Here is a 23,558-nt window from a genome sequence, read left to right as displayed (position 1 = left end):
TCTGCGTGGGCATGGGGAGGTGCCATAGGTGGGTTGAGGAGTGGGGGTGATGGAGGAGTGGACCAGGGTGTCCCGGAGGGAATGATCCCTACGGAATGCCGCCAGGGGGGGTGAAGGGAAGATGTGTTTGGTGGTGGCATCATGCTGGAGTTGGCGGAAATGGCGGAGGATGATCCTTTGAATGCGGAGGCTGGTGGGGTGATAAGTGAGGACAAGGGGGACCCTATCATGTTTCTGGGAAGGAGGAGAAGGCGTGAGGGCGGATGCGCGGGATATGGGCTGGACACGGTTGAGGGCCCTGTCAACGACCGTGGGTGGAAAACCCCGGTTAAGGAAGAAGGAGGACACGTCAGAGGAGCTGTTTTTGAAGGTAGCGTCATCAGAACAGATGCGACGGAGGCGAAGGAACTGAGAGAATGGGATGGAGTCCTTACAGGAAGCGGGGTGTGAGGAGCTGTAGTCGAGGTAGCTGTGGGAGTCGGTAGGCTTGTAATGGATATTGGTGGACAGTCTATCATCAGAAATTGAGACAGAGAGGTCAAGGAAGGGAAGAGAAGTGTCTGAGATGGACCATGTGAAAATGATGGAGGGGTGGAGATTGGAAGCAAAATTAATCAATTTTTCCAGGTCCCGACGAGAGCATGAAGCAGCACCGAAGTAATCATCGATGTACCGGAGAAAGAGTTGTGGGAGGGGGCCGGAGTAGGACTGGAACAAGGAATGTTCCACATACCCCATAAAGAGACAGGCATAGCTGGGGCCCATGCGGGTACCCATAGCCACACCTTTTATTTGGAGTAAGTGAGAGGAGTTAAAGGAGAAATTGTTCAGTGTGAGAACAAGTTCAGCCAGACGGAGGAGAGTAGTGGTGGATGGGGATTGTTGGGGCCTCTGTTCAAGGAAGAAGCTAAGGGCCCTCAGACCATCCTGGTGGGGGATGGAGGTGTAGAGGGATTGGACATCCATGGTGAAGAGGAAGTGGTTGGGGCCAGGGAACTGGAAATTGTTGATGTGACGTAAGGTGTCAGAGGAATCACGGATGTAGGTGGGAAGGGACTGGACAAGGGGAGAGAGAAGGGAGTCAAGATAACGAGAAATGAGTTCCGTGGGGCAGGAACAGGCTGACACGATCGGTCTGCCAGGACAGTTCTGTTTGTGGATTTTGGGTAGGAGGTAGAAGCGGGCCGTCCGAGGTTGGGCGACTATCAAGTTGGAAGCTGTGGGAGGAAGATCTCCAGAGGAGATGAGGTCAGTGACAGTCCTGGAAACAATGGCTTGATGTTCCGTGGTGGGGTCATGGTCCAGGGAGAGGTAGGAGGAAGTATCTGCGAGTTGACGCTCAGCCTCCGCGAGGTAGAGGTCAGTGCGCCAGACAACAACAGTACCACCCTTGTTAGCGGGTTTGATGACAATGTTGGGGTTGGACCTGAGAGAACGGAGTGCAGTAAGTTCAGAGAGAGACAGATTAGAATGGGTGAGAGGAGCAGAGAAATTGAGACGGCTAATGTCACGCCGACAGTTCTCAATGAAAAGATCAAGAGAAGGTAAGAATCCAGAGGGAGGGGTCCAGGTGGAGGGAGAATATTGGAGGTGGGTAAAAGGATCCGTTGAACGGGGAGAGGACTCCTGCCCAAAGAAGTGAGCACGGAGACGAAGATGGCGGAAGAAGAGTTCAGCATCATGCCGAGCCCGAAATTCATTGAGATGAGGGCGTAAGGGTATGAAGCTAAGTCCTTTGCTGAGCACTGAACGTTCAGCATCGGATAGGGGAAGGTCAGGGGGTATAGTGAATACGCGGCTGGGGCTGGGATTGGAAGATGGGGTTGGGACGGAGGGACAAGCAGGGGTGGAGGGTCCCAGATGGGTGTTGGTGTCGATGAGTTGTTGGAGCTTGCGTTCCTTAGCACTTGAGAGAAAGAGAAAAAGTTTCTTGTGGCGACGGATGAGGCGAAGAATAAAATGAAACTGGGGGCACGCGCAGCTTTGAAAAAGCTTTGCAGAAGACCTGCAGTCTGTCCGCAAGAAAGACCCAAACCTCCCTGTCGCTTGCCATTTTAACACTCCACCCTGTTCTCTTGCCCACATGTCTGTCCTTGGCTTGCTGCATTGTTCCAGTGAAGCCCAATGCAAACTGGAGGAACAGCACCTCATCTTCCGACTAGGCACTTTACAGCCTTCCGGGCTGAATATTGAATTCAACAACTTTAGATCTTAAACTCCCCCTCCCCCCATCCCCACCCCGTTTCTCCCCCCTCTCCCCTTTTTTTTCAATAATTTATATAGATTCTTCTTTTCCCACCTATTTCCATTATTTTTAAATCTAAAACTCAAACTTTGTTAGTCTTTCCACCCCACCCCCACTAGAGCTGTACCTTGAGTGTCCTGCCTTCCATTCTTAATTAGCACTTTTCTTAGATAATATCACCACCTTCAACATCTCTTTGATCCTTTTGTCTGTGACATCTTTTGATTATCTGCTCCTATCACCGCTTGCTTATCCCCACAATCACCCCACCCTCAACTTCTCTCCACCCCCCCCCCCCCCACCCCACCGCCCCCCACCTTAGATCAGCTTATATTTCACCTCTCTCCTAACTATACTCAGTTCTGCCGAAGGGTCGTGAGGACTCGAAACGTCAACTGATTTCTTCTCCACCGATGCTGCCAGACCTGCTGAGTTTTTCCAGGTAATTCTGTTTTTGTTTTGAAATTAAAAACCGACCCCCACACATTTTAAAGTCTTATATCTGCCAATTTAGCTGCACTTGTAAACAAAACTGCTCTGGAATTGCTAGTGGCGACGGGTGGATGAGACAGTTTCGTCCCTGATGAAACGAAACTGAAACGCAGGTTCAGTTTTCTTGAATTTCAGATTGCCCGATGTCTGGATTAAAAATTGAACAGTGAAGTAAGTGGCGTATTGCTTTTATCTGCTAAACAGCGGTTATTAAATACTAGGAATAGTTTGTTCTCACTAAAACAAAACTCTGTGCAGTGAAGCGAGCTGAAAGTTGAATGAGTCAAACCCACTGAGCTTTAGGACCCAGCAGAGTCCTCCAAGTTCGCTATATATTCTGCACTGCAGCAAGTGTAAAGCAGAACCAAGAGCGGCTGTCTTTCAGTTCACCTTTAGGTAAGCCGAATATTAGGTAATAACTAAGATATTTAAGAGAAATTTGAACTAGTGATGCAATGCAATAAGCTGCTCTGCAGTTTTTTAAAATCAATATTACTTTTCTATAATAATTATTGCAAGTATACAAAACACCAATATGTTCATAAAATATTAGTGTGTTTTCTTTGATGTTAGTTAGTCACTTGTGCGATGTTGATGCTGATAGCTGGCACTTTCCTGACAAACAGTAACACTCCCAGCTTTGTCTCTTCTTCAACTGCTATCTCCTGAAATTCCTCTCTTTGCAATTTCTGCGGAAGTGTTAAACCATCCGTTTCATACTCTGCGGATCTTGCGAAGAACGACGGCTTTAATCAGATAACAAAAGATGCTGATGGATATTTCAGAATAAAGTGAAAACCGTTCATCGATCAGTGACGTTTCTTTTATCAATTGTTCAAATATATTTCAGAATCTAGTGAACAAAGGAACTGAGGGCAGCGGATTATGTCATCTTGTACAAACATTGAGGGGAGAGAGTTCAGCTCCAACACGTAAATATTTGCAAATCATGGAGATGTAGGAAAGGGTCATGGAATTGGGACGAGGATTGAGATATTGGTAAAGATTAGTGAATGTCACGGATTACTCGAAGTGTTTAACCCAAGGGGTGAACGGTGGGTACAGAAGGGGAAATGGTTCACCGATAAGAAAGTCACTTTGGTTCAAGATACTGACCATTGATACGAAGTGACCACAGGTGAGGCAGGGTAATTAAGAGGAAGCTTTTCTTTTTTAAAAAAAACAGGAGTTACATTTTAAAGCAGCAAGAAGGTGTCAGGCACCTAATCAAACTGAGAGATACAGGAAAAGGAGGTTAGAAAGAATCTCAGCAACATAATAAACCATCATTTTCTGTCAAAATAATGTGAGGCTAATAGTGCTCACAGCTATTGCTGCACAATAGAAACACCAATGTTAAGCATAGAGTGGATGCACAGTTAAACTAACTTTCACCATTAGCTTCAGGAATGACATCTTGCTGTCTGCCCCACGATTAAAACATTGAGTAGTGTGAAGCTGCTGTATCTGCATGATACATACAGACTAAACCCATGACCATTTCAGTGAAAGTAAACTTTTAATCAGATAATTAGTGTTAATTACTGCCAATCAACCTCTCTGACACTGAAAAAACAACATTTACTATTACAAGTGTAGAGTCAAATTCTTTCATGTTTAAATTGGAGATTTTTAAAATGTAAAATTGAAACTTATTTTTTTTAACTCTACTTTTTCTTTTCCTTTTAATGCAATCATTCTTTCACTCTTTTTATTCTACTTTCTCTACCTAATTTGACATTGAATTCACCCACACTAATTTGCAGTTCCTTGTCAGTCCTTGTGCTGTTCATTTCACAAGTGAATACACAGTAACTTGTTTACTCAGGTCCCAGATGCTCCATATCTGTCACTGCGCCACTAGCAGCTCATACTTTTCATGTAAAACATAGACGTATAAGGGCAAATCTAACTAGTGGCAGATGCTGTCACTCTGACAGGAAAATTTGGACCAATAATGCACCAAAAGCAAAAGGCCTGGGGTAAAGGAGTAAGCGAGATTGTAATGGTTCAATAATGATGCTTATGAATGGCAAGACTAAAGCAAATAGGGTTCTTAAGGTTACAAACCATCACTTTCCTTGTAGAAAGTGGCTTTTCAAGTCCCTGTTTGTGCTGTTTCAAATCAGTTTATTTCTCAGTCTCAGCACCTAAAGCAGAACCAAGGCTGGAAAAGCTGATCTCTGTGCACAGATTGGACACCAGCAATTATGGGGACTTCAATTCCCAAAGATTGTAAGAAACGTACAGCAGGGTTTTGATATTTCCAACCAATATTGTTTCCCCTGAGAGGGCCTGTCGATCATTTTTTTCAAACACTGTTCCGAATGGTTGCACTGAATAGACCAGGAGACACACTACTAGTTGCAATAGATTATCTTACAGGAAATATGAAAATATTTTTCCACCTATCCAGTGACTTTCAGATTTATTAATATCCATGCAAATAAGAATAGAGCAGGTTCTGCTTGCATTTAGTTTTCTTTTGTCTCACAAAATGACTTGACATGGTACATGATAAATGGTAATCCAAATCTGCCTCAATCAAATCAAAGATTAACAATGGTTTCAAGATGATATGCTTTATTCTGGCAGTCACTTCATTATTGTGTGAAGAATCCCTCTGTCAAGACTATGACCATAAGAAGCTTACTATTTTACATACTTGGGGAGCTGTCAAAGTACAGTTGCTTACATAAAAAGCTTTTAAACTTCTGTTTAAATCTGTAGGAATAAGATCTCTTGAGGTTAATTAACCTACTGATGGATTAAGTTGTTGACTGATCCTGAAAATGATGAGTACTATTGAGACTTTGACCTTGTAGTCTCTTTTCAAAATCAGTAAGTGGTGACGGCCCCTGGCACTGTAACTAAAACAAAAACGTGAAAGGAAACTTACAAAATCAAATCAAAATGTCATTTCCAAGGGTGATGATGTACCCCAGCCCCTGCAGTGCCCACCAATTGTGGAAGGCCTCTTAGCTCACCGGTGGACATGCGTTCTCTCTCTCGCTTTCTCTCTCTCTCTCTCTCTCGCTTTCTCTCTCTCTCTCTCGCTTTCTCTCTCTCTCTCTCTCTCTCGCTTTCTCTCTCTCTCTCTCTCTCTCGCTTTCTCTCTCTCTCTCTCTCTCTCGCTTTCTCTCTCTCTCTCTCTCGCTTTCTCTCTCTCTCTCTCTCGCTTTCTCTCTCTCTCTCTCTCGCTTTCTCTCTCTCTCTCTCTCGCTTTCTCTCTCTCTCTCTCTCGCTTTCTCTCTCTCTCTCTCTCGCTTTCTCTCTCTCGCTTTCTCTCTCGCTTTCTCTCTCTCGCTTTCTCTCTCTCTCTCTCTCTCTCTCGCTTTCTCTCTCTCTCTCTCTCGCTTTCTCTCTCTCTCTCTCTCTCTCTCGCTTTCTCTCTCTCTCTCTCTCGCTTTCTCTCTCTCTCTCTCTCTCTCTCGCTTTCTCTCTCTCTCTCTCTCTCTCGCTTTCTCTCTCTCTCTCTCTCTCTCGCTTTCTCTCACTCTCTCTCTCTCGCTTTCTCTCACTCTCTCTCGCTTTCTCTCACTCTCTCTCTCTCGCTTTCTCTCACTCTCTCTCGCTTTCTCTCACTCTCTCTCTCGCTTTCTCTCACTCTCTCTCTCGCTTTCTCTCACTCTCTCTCTCGCTTTCTCTCACTCTCTCTCTCGCTTTCTCTAACTCTCTCTCTCGCTTTCTCTCTCTCTCTCGCTCGCTTGCTCTCTCTCTCTCACCACCTAGTTTTAGGTAAGTGTCCTCAGCCCAAACATCTTCAGCTACTTGCCTTTTTCATCAGGCCAGGGATGGGGATGTCAATGTTACTCATTTGCTAATGGAGCAAGTCATGCCAGCCCCCAACAGAACCTGGATAACATCCAGACTTGAGCTGAAAAGTGCAGGTAATATCCACATTACAAAGTGCTAAGTAATGACCATCTCCAGTAAGACCTTTAATGGCATCACCCTAGAACAGAAGCTTAACTGGTCCCACTATATTAACACTGTAGCTACAAGAATATAGCAGAGGCTGGGTACACCAAGTGGCTCATCTCCTGACCCTCTCAGTCCCTCTTCACTCTAAGGTTAGGTGGGTACAGCTATAGCAACATTAAAAAGCTTGACACCATCTAGTAAATGATTCACTTGATTGGCACTTGGGCTATAGATTCAATATCCACCCCTTTAATCATCAGAATCCTGTGGCTGCAGAATGTATGATTTACATGATGCATTGCATCAACTTACCAAGCTTACTTCAACATCCATCCTTGTGGCTTTTACCAAAGTTAAGAGCAGCAAGATTGGGAAAAAACTTCTGCTCCAAGTCACATACCATGCTGACTTGGATGCATACCCACCAGTTCTATATTGCTACTGGCTCAAAATCTTGAAAGTCAACCTAACACCATTTTGGGAGCACCATCATCCAAAGGACTGAAGCGGTTCAAGAGGAAGCATCTTGGGCAACTCTGGATAGATATTAAAAATTCAGTTTTTTCAGCATTGCTCACATCTCAGGAATGAATAAGAAAACACGACCTCTGACAGCAGCAGTGACTACATTATAATTGGAAGTTAACCACTGACACATCCCACTGAAAAGGAAGTATCATTTAGTTTTTACGTAGCAATCTCTTAATGAAGAGTTATATATTCTACTGAAGATTACTGTAGACAGAATTTTCACCTGATTTTTTTTTTCTCTTAACAATTTGAACCAACTCTACATGTATTTAGAAATTTGTTACCAGATGAAGTCACTACAAAGCACAGTCAGGACTTCCCTTGCAGCCTTTTTAATTGAAACTGCTTTTTGTCTTGATCCATGCAGGAGAGTCATATTGTATTCCAACTGTTATTGAAACGGCATTTCTTGTATCTGTCATTCTTGGAACTATCAGAATGATGTACCACCTGGCCTATATCACGTTGATCTTGTCTGCTTCTTTCAGCACAGGTGAGAGGTAGACTTATGTGGTCATGCTGATGAATTTTCAATAATTGCAATGTTATACTTGACCCTCCTGCAATCTTACTGAACCATCTTCTTTCTCTTAAGTAACTTTCATTTGAGAAACAATTGAGCAATAAAGGCTCATTAAGTTGCTAAGAAGCCTGAGAACTCTTGAATAGGTAGCTTTAGCCTCTGAGAACCAAAGCTAAACACTGCAGAAGGAAGGAAAGACACACATTTTGAGGATATGATCAGGGCTAGATACTTCCTTGGATTCTAGGGAGTCAGGGATCAAATCCACATGATGGTGATAAAACATCAAGTCAGTTGAACAGGTAGAAAAGATTATTGCTGAAAAAAGAGATCAAACTTTTAGTCTTTTATTCATCAGGACAGCTACACAAGATAAACCAACAGCAAAGGGAGCAAAAATTTATACTGCATGAGAAGAGAGTGCTGATTGGTTGGCAAATGGCTGTTCTATTTAGTGCAAGCTGAAAAGATAGTATGTCTCTTTTTCCAGCAATATTCACGTTCTGTAGTATCAAACTACTGTAAGCAGAAAAGAATGAAGTAATGGCAGAACGTTTTTTGACAATGACTTCAAAGATTAAAGTTGGTGGAGAAAATAAGCCCACAGTAGAGCTAGTGACTACACCATCAGCAAGGTGGAGTAGTGAAAAGAAGAATTCAGAGGTCATCAGAAAGTGGCTAGAAAGAAACACCCTGAAGTCTAGAAAGAACTGTTGAAGCTGCTTTTCCATTTAAAAAAAAATGCATTTAGCAATTGTACCAATTGACTTGGAGGTTATGAGCACAGATAAGAGCTTAGGATTTTTCAAAGTGATCAAGACCAGCTTTAAGCATAATATTCATTATGGGTGGGCAGCAGTGAGAAATGATTGAATCAAGGTGCAGGAAGGGAAAAAGTGAGATATCAAAGCTTCCATACCACCTAGAAAAACAGAATCACAGAACATCAGCTACTTCATTAGTTCAAATGGAAAGTGCAGGAGGAATCACAGATTATCCCAGTTGGGATTTATATTGATTTTTAAAAAAATATGGGATGGAGTACTAATCTAGTTTGAAGTGCATCTTGTTAACTTTTAACTAATCTTGAGCGTATGCAAAGGTCATGGTGGACACGTCCCTCTTGCTATGTATATTGTCTTTAAAATTAAATATCAGTGCCATTACAAAGTAATTCACAAATTGCAAAATGTTTTGGGTCATTTGAGGATGTAATAAGATGCTATATAAATGCAAGATGATAAACTCTGACTCACTGTAAGCAATAAGATGTGAGATCTGACTCTGTGTTTGCGTGTGTGTGTGTATTATGATTATGAAAATATTTTTAAAAGATAAAAATAAAACGTTCTCACTGTTATTGGTTGCATCCCTTTACAGGTTCATGTTCATCTTCACGTGATACAGGTAATTCCCCTCTACCCCATCCCTTTGCTCAGATACTCTCCACTTTGTACAGTGTGACCATAGCATCCATAAGGATTGTAAATTACCTCTATTATTTGTGTAGCAAGAGGAACTTCTTGTTTTCTCTTGAATGGTTTATCTTTTGCCTGTGTAAGATGAGGGATGGCAGAGCTGGGGGATGGAATATTTTCCTACTTTTTTTCTGCACCAGTATCGTTGATTGCATTGCAAAAGCATCAGTTGGACATTCCAGTTATTTTTGTACCCAGGGGCTTGAAAGAAAATGGCCCAATGCAGATTCTCTTTCCGAGCCACTAACCTTTGCCAATTAAGCAAACTTGCGTTAATGTTGCCTCCATCTGCATGAGACCTGGTGGCAGTAGCATAGCAGTTAGTAAAACAAAGTATCATAATCAGTGCCGCATTAAGGATTCTTGGGGATCTTTGGGGTCTGTCTACAACCCTGAACAACTACTTCCCCCTCATCTATTAAAACCTACTCCAAAAGGAGAAGACTGGGCTTCTTCCCTCCAGCACTGAGATTTGAGGGAATTCCTAATGAGTTTCTTCTCCAGTGGGATTGAGGATGGGGAAACTGCAGAGCTCCTTGAGTTGTGACAGATGGCTGCTTATTGGACATAGTTTGCAACCCCTGGAGGGACCCCCATATTTGGCCGAGATGGCTCGGGGCCTGTATGTTTGAATGTTAATATGCCCCCTGACGTTGAGGGCCCACATTGAGAAGGAAAAACCCCATGGCACAAGTAGCCTGTAAACTAGTGGCAATTGATATTTAACTTGACTGATTTCATGCATAACTGATTTACCAATTAAGAAAGTAATCAAATGAGTAGCCTGTCTCACTGAATACTTGTCCAATGTTTGATTGGCTGATGTATTTACAGATTGGTCAACAGCTGGCTGGATTGCAGGAGGAGCAGGTAACGAAACAACTTGCATTGATATAGTCCTTTAAGTGCTTCCTAATCAGTTGATTATATGCCGTCACTGCTGTTATATAGGGAAATGTGGCAACCAATCTGTGCACAAGAATGTTCCACAAATGTCATATGAAGAAATTACTAGATAGTCTGTTTTCAGTGTTGTTTGTTGAGTGAAAAATGTTTCACATCTCCTCTGAAAAATGGCACCTCAGACGACTCAGCACACTCTCAGAATGACACTAAATTGTCAAACCATATTGAGAGCAGTTTAACAGAGAGACTTTGATGTTCATATACACAAACTCATAAAATTGGAATTTGGAAATTTCTCCCTGGAAAAAGCTGATTCCATAAATAGCTTTGGAAAGGAGATGGATAGGTACTTGAAGATGACAAACTTGCAGGTTATGGACAAAAAAAATGGGGATGTGGGGGTAAGCATTACTGTTCTTCCAAGGAAATAACACTGGCACATCAGCCCAAATACAATATGTTCTCTGCAGTATGTTTCTATTATTTTATTCTGTGAATATATTGAGGGTGGGGTGGGGGAGGCAGACTCTTGAAAGTGCAAGCTTGTGACATGATGATGAGTTATTTAAAAACTAGGACAGGGCTTTGGAATTACGCTGATGCAAAGTGAAGGGCTGCCTCCTTTCTTTCTGAATGGTTGCTAGGGGCATCGGTCATGGCGATCCCCTTTGCTCTGTTTCTTGCCACGTCATTTTTGGATTTGCTAGAGTTGTGATCTCTATAGCCACCAGCCCAAACAGGATGCAGTATCACTGCACACATTTTTGGTTCTCTTCTCAACTGAGTTTATTGTCCTATGTTTCAGTTGTTGCGGTGGTAGCTGCCCCAGCTGTGGTCGCTGCAGCTGGCTTTACTGGTGCTGGAATAGCAGCTGGATCCTTAGGAGCAAAAATGATGTCCGCGGCTGCGCTCGTTAATGGAGGAGGTATAGCAGCTGGCGGTGTTGTAGCAACACTCCAGTCTATTGGTAAGATTCTACGTTTTTCATAAATCAAAAATGAGGGACAGCTATGAAGACTGATTTTAATAAAATCAATGGCCCAATGCCTTTAAGCCATCACGCCATGTACAAATGTATATAAAGTGGTGAAGTTCTGCATGTGGTTGGGGGTCTAAGGAAGTAACCTGTGGTTTCTCGGACAGGAAGTTTAGTCTTGACTGGGAGTAACATTGTAATTGCCTAATGGTTAATATTGGATTGCTATCATAATGCAACTCTAATGCTGCCAGGTTTGTTCAATTAGAAGTGAAACTGATCATTAAAGCAACTTGAAAAAGGTCTGCTATATTGTTTGTATTTTCAAATAAGTTCTAAAACTATAGGCAGAATTTTGAGATCGGCAGGCAGATGTGGTCGGCAGGAACAGAAACGACCCACTGCCCATGATCGGCCCCCAACCGTGATTTCACGTTAGCGAGCCAATTAAGGCTCACCCAGTGTGAAACGTGGCTCTTCACTGGTCGGGAAGGGCCGAGCGGGGGCGGAGGCCTGTTGGCTGCTGGGTCCAATGGCGACCCAGCGGCCACTGTAAAAACGGCCCAGTCAAACCCTGAAAGGCTGCCACAGAAGGACGTCTGTTCTGCATTGTCTTGATGGTGTCGAGAGCGGCTGGAGAGGCCAGGCGGGAGGGCAGGTGAGCATGTTGGCCTTAATGACCTTGGTGGGTCATCCTCTGGCCAGTGGAGTCTGTGCTGGCCCCGCCTGGGAGGGAGTGGTCAGTGGCATGGTTGGCATCTCCCCAGTCATCCCAGCCTCATCATATGCGACGGTCACTGGCGGAGGGGCGGAGGAGCTGCTGCCGTCATCCAGAGTGCCCTGAGAGGAGCCCGCAGAGACAACAAGCAGTTTGTGCGCCAACGCAAGGTTGCTCTGGACTTCCCTACTCACCATTGATGGATGGGCACCTAGCTGGTATACTGGGTGCTTCATCCATCTCCCACAATGGCACTGACCTCCTCAGGTCATTGCCTGTGTGAGGGCTTGCAGGTCCAAGCGCAAACTCAGGAACTCCTGATTCTGCCTCTCCATGAAAGTCGCTACTCTCTCAATCGAGGAAGCAGTGCGCTCGGCCATGAGGGTCAACACAGTGCTCATGCTCCACATGGACTGCTCCACAACGAAGACCATAGCATGCAGACCCTCATGGATCTCTGCCAGATCCTCCCAGATATCCCGCTGGACATCCAGCATCTACCGCCTAATGGACGAATCCAGAGGCTCATCATCTGTCTTCGACTGAGCATCGTCCTGGTCGCCAGCAGTCCTCTGACTGCCGTCGCCCTGGGCACTCTCTGCCTCCACATGTTCCTCAAGCAAGTATGGAGTGCCCTCACTAATCTACACCAACATTCTAGCCACCAATCTAATGCCCACCAAGGTGCTGGTATCTGCGCTGGTGCCTGGTTTAGAGAGTGGGTGTGACGCAGTTGCAAGTGAAGCCCAGTGATCCTCCAGTGTCAGGGGTGGCCCTTCGGGGTCCAGAGAGCAATCGCCTGCTGATGAACCTAAAAGGTAGAACAAGGACATGTAATTAGTTGAAGTCATCACACTGTCACTGTGCATGCCAGAAACCCTGGTGAGACAATGGAGATCTGCATCATGGTGCCATTGTCTTCCAATGATCACTGGGGACTCCAGGTTCGAGGCTTACATCAATGAAGAGACTACACTGGAATGGTTGCACAATCCAAAAGTTGCACCTCTGTGCACTGCACTTTTACCATCGTCTGGCACCCCCGCCTCCCCATCTCCGGTTTCACGGGGGCCGTGCTGGTTCTCGAGCTCTAGGACATACTGTTCGAGCCTGCTGAGCAGCAGCAGGTTGGGTGGGCCTCCACCTGTATGTGCCCTCTCTGCTTGGTTATATCCCGTCTTCTCCTGAAAGGACAGGAGGGCATTGATTAGTCCACTCTCTACCTGCAGCACCATTGCAGCCTGGCCAACCCCACTTGAGGAATACCTGGCAAGGCACATCCAAGTCATGGCCCTTGAGTCACAAGGCACTCAGTCCAAGCAGCCAGTTCATTTGACTGTTCCATTTCAAAGGTGAATTTGAGCGCAAGATGGAACCCTTTAAAACTTGCAAGGAAATCATTAAATGCAGCTACAAGGTGAAAAACTTCCACAAAAGTCTGTTTTCAGAACTACTCAGTTTTGTACTGACAAACGACTAATCACAGAATTCTTACACTGCGAAAGAGATCATTTGACCCATCATGTGCATTGACTCTCTGAATGAGAAATTCACCTAGTGATATTCCCCTGCTTTCTCCCTGTAACCCTGCCCATTCTTCCTTTTCAGAACAGTTTAATTCCTTTTTGAATGCCTCGATTGATCTTGCCTCCAGCGCACTCTCAACCCCATTCCAGACCCCAATCACTCGCTGTGTGAAAGCTTTATTTCTCGTATTGCTTTTGCTTCTTTTGCCAATTACTTTAATCTGTGCCCTCTTGTTCTCTGTTCTTTCACAAGTGATAACAGTTTCTCCCGATCTACTCTGACCAGACCCCTCAAGATTTTGATTCCCTCTATCAAATCTCCTTTTGCTTTCTCTTCTCCAAGGAAATCAGCCCCAACTTCTCCAATCTATCTTCACAATTGAAGTTCATCATCCCTGGAACCGTTCTTGTGAATCTTTTCTGCACTCTCGGAATGCCTTCACACCTTTCCTAACTCATGGTGCCCAGAACTGGACACAATTGAGGCCAACCTAGTGTCTTATACAAGCTCAACATAACCTCCGAGAAAAGCAAAATACTATAGATGCTGGAAATCTGAAATAAAAACAGAAAATGCTGGACAAACTTAGCAATCTGACAGCACCTGTGGAGAGAGAAACAGAATTAACGCTTTGAGTCTGTATGACCCTTCTTCAGAGCTAAAGAAAAGCAGGGCACTTCTACAAGTATTTCTCTTTAGGTCTGAAGAGTCATACAGACTCGAAACATTAACTCTGTTTCTCTCTCCACAGATGCTGTCAGACCTGCTGAGTTTTTCCAGCAATTTCTGTTTTAATTTCAACATACCCTATGCCCCTATTAATAAAGTCTAGGATACTATATGCTTTATTAACCATGCTGTCAACCTGTCCTGCCACCTTCAATGACTTATGCACATATACACCCAGGTTCATTTGCTCCTGCACACCCTTTAACGATGTTTCCCTTATTTTGTATTGTCTCCCCATATTCTTCTGACTAAAATTAATCTCTCACATTTCACCACATTGTACTTCATCTGCCACTTGTCTGCCCATTCCACCAACTTGTCAATGTCCTTTTGAAGTTCTATACTAACCTCCTCGCAGTTCACAATTCTTCCAGGTTTTGTATCATCTGCAATTTTAAAATTGTGCCATGCACATCAATGTCTAAGTCATTAAAATCTATCAGGAAGAGAAAAGGTCCCAAACTGACCCCTGGGGAACTCCACTACAAACCTTCTTCCAGCCCTAAAAGCATGCATTAACCACTACCTTCTGGCTGAGTGACAGGAAACAATCTCGTATCCATGTTGCTATTTTTGCTTTTATTTCATGAACTTTGCTCATAACTCTGTTGTGTGGCACTGTTATCAAATGCCTTCTGGAAGTCCATCTACACCATATCAACAGAATTGCCATCTTCAACCCTCTCTGTTACCTCTTCGAAAAACTCCAAGTTAGTTAAACACAATTTTCCCTTTTTTAAAACAAATCTGTGCTGCTTTCCTTAAACCCACATTTGACCATGTGACTACTAATTTCATCCCGAGATTATTGTTTCTAGAAGTTTCCCCACCACCAAAGTTAAACTGATTGGCCTTTAGTTGCTGTTGAGCAAATGTGTAACATTTGCAATTCTCCAATCTCCTGGAACCACCCCTAACTCTAAAGAAGCCTGGAAAACCATGGCCGGTTACTCTGCAATTTCCACTCTCACTTCTCCCAATATCCTATATAGCAGATGAGATGCATCTCATCTGGTCCTGGCACTTTATCAACATTAAGTAAAGACAGCCCATCTAATACCTCATCCTTATCAATTTTGAATCCTTGTAGTGTATTAATTGCCTCCTCATATGCTGTCACCCAGGTAGCACCTGTCTTTACATAGAAAGAAGATGCTAAGTACTCATTTAATACCTCAGCAATTCCCTCTTCCTCCATGAGTAAATCCTCTTTTTGGTCCCTAATTGGACCCACATCACCTTTTATCACCCTTTTACAATTTATATGCCTATAGAAGACTTTGGAATTCACCTTTTAATTTAGCTGCCAATATTTTATACTCCCTCTTTGATTCACTTATTTGCATTTTCACTTCCCCTCTGAGCCTTCTATATTTACTTTGGTTCTCCATTGTATCATCCACCTGACATCTGTCATAAGCCTCCTTTCTCTTCACCTTAATCTCTATCTCTTTTGTCATCCAGGGAGCTCTGAATTTGCTTACCCTACCTTTCCCTTTCGAGGAAATATACCTTGAATGTGCCCAAACTATATCATCTTTGAAGGTTGTCCATTGTTCAGCTACTGTTTTTCCTGCCAACCTTAGTTTCTAATTTATTCAGCCCTGGTCCACTCTTGCCCCATCTGAAGATGGCTTTCCCCAGGTGATTATTTTTAGTCTAAGTTGTCCTCTGTCCTTTTCCATAGCCAACCTAAAGCTTATGATACAAAGATCATTGTCCCCTAAATGTTCTCCTCCTGATAGTTGACCCACTTGGCCCATCTCATCCCCAAGAAGCAGGTACAGCAGTGCCTCCCCTCTCATTGAACTGGAAACATACTGCTGTAGAGATTTTTGTGAGCACTGAACACGGTCTTGAAACTCTTTCCCCTCTCTGCCCTTAACACTTCTACTATCCAGTCTATAATCAGATAATTAATGTCCCCCAATATAGCAACTCTATTATTCTTGCGCCTCTCTGTAATTTCCTTAAAAAATTATTCCTCTATATCCTTTTCACTAGTTTGTGGCCTATAGACGACACCAAGCAATGCAATTGCACCTATTTTGTTCCTTGGGTCTAGCCAAATAGATTCTGTCCTTGATCCCTCTGGGATATCCTCTCCCTCCAGCACTGCAATGCTCTCCTTAATCAATACCACCACCCCTCCTCCTTTTCTTCCTTTACTCCTATTTTCATACTCACTCACTTGTGGTTTTGGAAGTTATCCAGAGATGACTGTTTTTGAGGTTCACAACATAGAATGACCTGAATATAATCTGTGTGGGGAGGGAGGCTAAATTTAGGGAATATGTTATAGAAATTGTTATATATTAAACATTCTGAAGATTAATATATTTTTTTGTTTTTTATTCATGAAGGAGCCGCAGGACTCTCTACTGCTGGTACTGCTGCAGTTGGAAGTGTTGGTGCTGCTGTTGGCCGGGCTGCAAAAGCTGTTTTTGTGGGGTCTGATGATGAACCCTAAAGTCCACATGCTGTTTTTAAAGTAGATACTCTGCAAGAGTTAGGCAGCTCATGAGGGTTAACTTGTGCAGGGGATGAAGTAGCATTCTGGTGATTTACCTCCTGAATATTCGATAGAGTGGAAAATTTGCAAATACTTTTAGTAGAGATGATTCTATCCTTTTGCTACTGTTTAGATGCCTTGTTAGCACTCTTTTCAATTAGAATTGGATTAAACATTCTATACTGTTGCAGCCCGAGATGTTGTCGTCCTATAACTGGTCACTGAGTGAATGGAAACATTCCGCTCTGTGACTACATTTCATAGAAATGACAAGTGTTCTGTGAATGCTGTAAGTACACAGAATATAACACCAATGCAGTTAAATTTTACCACAAAAATTAAGCTTGTCTGCTGGAGATAAGGATGGGGTATATATTTCCTCTTTTTAAGGTGCTTCTTAAAATGTACCTCTTTGATCAAGTTGTTTCCATGTCTTTAAGTGTCAAGTAGTGCCTGATGGTGCAGTTGTGAAGCCATATGGGATGCTTTGTTACAATAAAACTGTTCTATAAGTGCAAGTTGTTATTGTTGTTTTTGTTATATATCCCCTCTCCCTATAACTTTTCCGTAAAGCATTGAGATGTAAGTGGACTATCATGTGAAGTGCGTGAGATTTTTGTGGGAATGTAGGGCTACTTCATAGTACACAGCTCAAAATACAAGTACCACATGACACACGAGTCTCAAACTCTACACCGACAATATCTCATGTCAGAATGATTTGTGACAGTAAAAGATTTTTAAAAAATCATTCATGGGATGTGGGCGTCGCTGGCTAGGCCAGAACATTGCCCATCCCTAATTGCCTTTCTTCAGGGGGCATTTAAGAGCCAACCACATTGTTGCGGGTCTGGAGTCACATGTAAGCCTGACCAGGCAAGGACAGCAGATTTCCTTCCCTAAAGGACATTAGTGAACCAGATGGGTTTTTACAACAATCGACAATGGTTTCATGGTCATCATTAGACTTTTAATTCCAGATTCTTATTGAATTCAAATTCCACCATCTGCCATGGTGAGACTCGAACCCAGGTCCCCACAACATTACCCTGGGTCTCTGGATTATTAGTCCAGCAACAATACCAGAATATTTGAGGATATACTTTTATATTACAAAAAACAAATCTTAGTAATTTTATGGAGCTAAATCTCTGTCAAATTAAACCTAAAATAGCACTTGTTTTGGTATTTTCTTTTCCCTTTAAACCCACCACTTTTGGTCCACTCTTAATATTTCCTTCTTTGGCTCTGATTATACCTCAATGAAGCTCCTTGGGATATTTTTCTATATTAAAGATGCTGTATAAATGCAAGCTGCTGTTATTTCATCTGTCTTGGAGGCTAACTATCCTGCTTAACAAACAGGCCCATCTCCCGCGCATCCGCCCTCACACCTTCTTCTCCCTCCCAGAACCATGATAGGGTCCCCCTTGTCCTCACTTATCACCCCACCAGCCTCCGCGTTCAAAGGATCATCCTCTGCCATTTCCGCCAACTCCAGCATGATGCCACTACCAAACACATCTTCCCTTCACCTCCCCACCCCCGGTGGCTTTCCGCAGTGATCGTTCCCTCTGGGACACCCTGGTCCACTCCTCCATCACCCCCTATACCTCAACCCCCTCCCACGGCACCTTCCCAAGCAACCGCAGAAGGTGCAACAACTGCCCCTTTACATCCCCCCACCTCACCGTCCAAGGGCCCAAACACTCCTTTCAAGTGAAGCAGCACTTCACTTGCACTTCCCTCAATTTAGTCTACTGCATTCACTGCTCCCAATGCGGTCCCCTCTACATTGCAGAGACCAAACGCAGACTGGGTGACCACTTTGTGGAACGCCTTCGGTCTATCTGCAAGCATGACCCAGACCTCCCTGCCACTTGCCATTTCAACACTCCACCCTGCTCTCATGCCCACAAATGTCCGTTCTTGGCCTGCTGCAATGTTCCAGTGAAGCTCAACGCAAACTGGAGGAACAGCACCTCATCTTCCGACTAGGCACTCTACAGCCTTCCGGACTTAATATTGAGTTCAACAATTTCAGATCTTGAACTCTCTCCTCCATCCCCACCCCATTTCCGATCCCCTTTTTTCCAATAATTTATAATTTTTTTTACAATTATTATTTTCTCTTCCCTCCTATTTTTAAATTTATTTCGATCTATTGTTTCATCTCCACCTTTTAGCCCATTTCGATCCCTTCCCCCCACCCCACCCCCACTAGGACCATCTGCCACTAGCTTGCTTCCCTTAATGTTTCCATTAGCACATCCTTTAGATAATATCACCATCGTCAACACCCCTTTGTCCTTTTGTCTATGACATCTTTGGCAGTCTCTTCTTGACCTCCACCTATCACTGGCCCCCTATCGAGCTCTCCTGTCCCACCCCCTTCTACCAGCTTATTTCATCTCATTTCTATATGTCTTAGTTCTGATGAAGGGTTATACAGACTCAAAACATCAACTGTATCCCTCTCCGCAGATGCTGTCAGACCTGCTGAGTTTTTCCAGGTATTTTTGTTTTTGTTCTAGATTTCCAGCATCCGCAGTATTTTGCTTTTATCTTAATGTACTGAAACCTCTGCAGACTGAAAATCTATTGTTTGGAAACACCAGTTATCCAGAATAATTTTCAGCAGACCCAAGCAACTTGTGCCATTATTTTCGTACAGTACTTTTGGAAATGAAAACATGGAAGATATAGTATTTGGATAAATAAAATAATTTTTACAACCGATTTATAATGTTTTATGGTTTAGGTAAATATTTATTTCCACAGTGTTCTCCTATTCACACACTTGTGGTTAGACATTGTAACATCATTCCCTAATCCAGAAAATTCAGAAATGACTTGGTCCCAAGCATTCCAGACAGAAGAAGTTACAGTGTATTACAGGTTCCCAATTTCTTTTGTCTCTAAGGTTTACCTTTATGTGGGGCTACTGAGTGTTTATTTGGGGCTACTTAGTCTTTGAACTTGGTTGTTCAGCAGCGTTTAAAACATGCTTGCACCTTTTGAATAATTTTGTATTAGCTGTCAGCCCATTACAAACGCTAGCATCAATAACAGAAGACAATTTAGGAGATTCACTAGGTGGTGCGTAGTTTAGAATAACACTGCTGAACATCAATGATCCATGTTTGAATCCAGAACAGACTGATAAGCCAAAGCAATGTGGAGGGAAAGTACTGTCTGTGCACTGGTGATGGGGAAACCAGCCAACCTGGTTAATTGGTAACATTCCCACGTCCAAGTCGGACAGCTATGGGTTCAAACCCTCACTACAGCACTTGAGTGCACAGCTTAGGTTTTAAAACATATTAACTGAGGTTCCATCTGCTTACTTAGATGTAAGAAAAAATGGCACTATTTGGGAAAAAATAGCAGAGGTGTTCTCCTGTTGGCTGACCAACCCTTACTCCTAAACCAATACCATCAAAGCAACTTAACTGGTCATTTATCTCATTGTGGGATCTTGCTGTGCATGGATTAGTTATTATATTTGCCAGCAAACTGTGACTGTGCTTTAAAATATTAATTAATTGCTGAGAAATGCTTTGGGACATACAGGTATATAAATGCAAAATCTTTCTTTACTCAATAAATTACCCTTATTTATGATGCAATGTTTACTTGGTTGAGAAAATTGAGATAAGTGTGCCTGTGCCAATCCTATGAACAATTCCATCACTGTTAGTTCAATACCATACTCCTAATAATAGTCATTGGACTAAGACACTTTGCTCAGTTAATTCATTTTATTAATTCAAATTAAATGTAAGCTCCCTACTAACTTTAGTTTCTAAAATAAATATTAATAGTTGTACAGAACTTGAGTATTGCTGAAAAAATACATTTTGTCAAAGGTTTTCGTCATGCAGTCATCAGGACAATCACACTGAATGGCAGAGGTGTTGCCATGGAGAATGTACAAGTTAAGGGTGACTGACAGTTAACTGCCAAGCATTGTTTGACATTTTTAAACCAGGCAGCTTGACTCTGATTGGTCAAGGCATTGCCAAATAAATATCCATTCATTTAGATGAATGAAATACATCAATATTCACAATCAAACCTCCTAGATCTGCAGGCAGCAAAGTGGAACAGCAACTCAGTGAAACCTTTGAGCAGAGCACTTCTATTTCATCTTTGTGCTGTGGATCCGGCTACAGTCAGTCACACTCAGGCCCCAGCAAAGCAAGAGCCTTTCCCTTTTAAGAGGTCTGTCAAGAATTTTTTTATTAATATTACTTCTCCAGGTTGTGAATTATAATAGAAGTATAGAATTATTACACCACAGAAGGCCATTTGGCCCAATCCTATCCATGCTGGCTCTCCTAAGGAGCAATTCACGTACTGTTACTCCCTCTCCCCACATCCCTGCATATTCCTCCTCTTCAGATATTTAGAAAATATAGAAAAATGTACAGCATAGAAGGCCACTCTGCCCATCATGTCTACACTGGCTGAAAAATGAGCTAACCAGTCTAATCCCATCTTCCAGCAATTGGTCCTTACTGCTGCAGGTTACGGCACTTCAGTTGCATATCCAGGCACCTTTTAAATGAGTTGATAGTTTCTACCTCTACTACCCTCTCAGGCAGTGAGCTCCATACTCGTACCATGCTCCGGGTGAGAAAATTTCTCCTCAATTACCCTCTAATCCTTCTACCAATCACTTTAAATATATGCCCCTGTAGTCAGTGGCCTCTCTGCTAAGCTAAATAGGCCCTTCCCATTCACTCCATCCAGACCCCTTGCAACCTCGTACATCTCAAGCAAATCTCCCCTCACCGTCCACTGTTCCAAGGACAACAACCTCTGCCTATCCAATCTTTCCTCATAGCTGCAATTTTCCAGTTCTTGCTGCAATATCCTCATAAATCTCCTCTGTACCCTCTCTCGTGCAATTATATCGTCTCTGTAATGAAGCGACCAGAACTGCACATAGTACTCAAGTAGTGGCAGAAATAGTGTTTTATATAGTTGCAGCATAAACTCCCTGCTGTTATATTCTATGCCTCAGCAATCTACAGCTACCGTCCTTACATGTCACAAGCTGAAGACATGCCCCTTCAAGCCTGCCATCAGTGAATTTCACTGTTTTTAAACCTATCTGTCAATTCTTAATACTAGGTCCCATCCTTGTCCACCCAGTTAGCCCTGATATGCTCACCCTCCTCCTGACACTGCTCATGATCCTCCTTCGCTCCCAGAGAGAGCTGAGCAGTGTCGGGGCAGGGGGGTGTGAACAGTGTCATGGATGTGGGAGGGCTGATCAGTGTTGGGAGGGAGGTGAGCAGTATTGGGGTTTCGGGGTGGGTGGGCACTGTTGAGGAGTGGGCAGTGTCAGGAGGTGAATTAGCATTATTGGGGTTCAGGAGCAGTGTCGGCCAGTGGGTGGGTAGTGTTGTGGGGTGGTGAGGAGTGTCAAAAGGTGGATGAGCATTGCTGGTGGTTCAGGAGTGGGGTGGGTACCGTCGGGGGTGAGCAGTGTCAGGGGAGGAGGGTGGGAGCAGTGTTGTGGGTGTGGCAAGGCTGAGCAGTGTTGGTGGGGTTGACCAATATTGGGGGTTCAGGGTGGGTGGGCACTGTCAGGGAGTGGGAAGTATTGGGAGTAGGGGAATGAACAGTGTCAGGAGAGTGGGGTGTGAACAGTGTTGTGGGTGCAGGAGGGCTGAGCAGTGTCAGGGAGATGGACAGTGTCATGAGGAAAGGTGAGCAGTGTCAAGGGGATGGACAGTGTCAGGAGGGGGGGTGAGGAGTGTTGGGGGTGAGCAGTGTTTGGGGGATGGACAGTGTTGTGGGGGATTGAGCAGTGGAGGGGGGGTGATCTGTGTCGTGGGGTGGACAGTGTTGGTGGGGTGAGCAGTGTGGGGGGGAAGGGTGAGCAGTGTGGGGGGGTGAGCAATGTTGCGGGGGTGGACAGTATTAATGGAGTGAGCATTGTGGGGGGGGATGGTGAGCAGTGTGGGGGGGGTGGACAGCATCAGGGTTTGGTAGGGAGGGGGCGGTGAGCAGTGCCGGGAGGTGGTGAACAGGTCTGCATGGTGGACTTTGTTGGGGGTGGTGAGCAGTATGGGGGTGGTGGACATGTTGTGGGTGGGGGGTATTGGTGAGCAGTGTCAGTCTCCTAGCAATGGCCTTACACCTGGTAGAAACAGTGGTAATAATTCAGGGTAAAAAACAATGTTATAACCAGGCAAACAGCCCTAGTGTATACGTTGATAGGTCACTTGGGGACCATCAGTGCGGGCTCCCATGGAGCCATTTCTGCCAAAGCTGAAGGTGGAGTTCCTGCATATGTCACTTCCCTGGAACTTCCAATGCCATCACAACCTAACAGCAGCAGACATCTCATTGTTTGCCACTATTATGATTGGAGGATCTAGGCCATTATCTGAAAACTTTTAAACACAACTCTCTTTTCCCTCATCCAAGTCATTGATATGGTGAAAACTAAGGACACTGTACAGCTCCCTCTAGGACACCACTTGTCATTTCCTGACACTTCATTCCGATTTTCTGTTTCCTACCTCACAACCAAATCCTAACCCATGTTGCAAAGCTGCTCCAATTCTATTGACTTTCATTTCTTCCACTAATCTCTTGTGAAGAACCTTATCAAATGCCTCTTGGAAGTACATGTAAGGGACAGCCATAGACAATCTCTTATTTGTGCCAGTGGCCTCCTCAAACTATGCAACTAGAATGTTGGACATGACCTACCGTTCACCAATCCATGCTGACTCTCTGACCTTTGGTCCTTCTGTCCCTCATGAATCTATTACTTTCCTACAACTAACATTAGACTGACAGATTTTTCCTTCCTGTCTTAAATAGTAGAGTGATGTTTGCAATTTTCCAATGCAATAGCATAATTTATGAATTAAGAGAACTTTGGAAGATAATGACCAACAGATCTGCAATTTTCTCATCTACATCTTTTAATATCCTGGAACGGCCAGGTCCTGGTGATCACTCCAAGTCACAA

General features: G+C 43.7%; 1 protein-coding gene across 1 annotated transcript; it reads left to right on the top strand.

Moving 5' to 3' along the window:
* Positions 1-7,535: 7,535 nt before the first annotated feature.
* Positions 7,536-17,079, top strand: LOC144695913 (uncharacterized). The gene is made up of 5 exons (XM_078566998.1): positions 7,536-7,685; positions 9,096-9,122; positions 10,028-10,063; positions 10,905-11,066; positions 16,413-17,079. The coding sequence occupies exons 1-5, from the start codon at positions 7,631-7,633 to the stop codon at positions 16,517-16,519; spliced, it is 387 nt and encodes a 128-aa protein (XP_078423124.1). The 5' UTR covers positions 7,536-7,630; the 3' UTR covers positions 16,520-17,079.
* The last annotated feature ends 6,479 nt before the right edge of the window (positions 17,080-23,558 follow it).

Source organism: Cetorhinus maximus, chromosome 21 (genome assembly GCF_964194155.1).
Source record: "Cetorhinus maximus chromosome 21, sCetMax3.hap1.1, whole genome shotgun sequence".
Taxonomy (NCBI): Eukaryota; Metazoa; Chordata; class Chondrichthyes; order Lamniformes; family Cetorhinidae; genus Cetorhinus; species Cetorhinus maximus.
The sequence above is the reverse complement of the archived record's forward strand: the minus strand, read 5'-3'. Positions and strand labels throughout refer to the sequence as shown.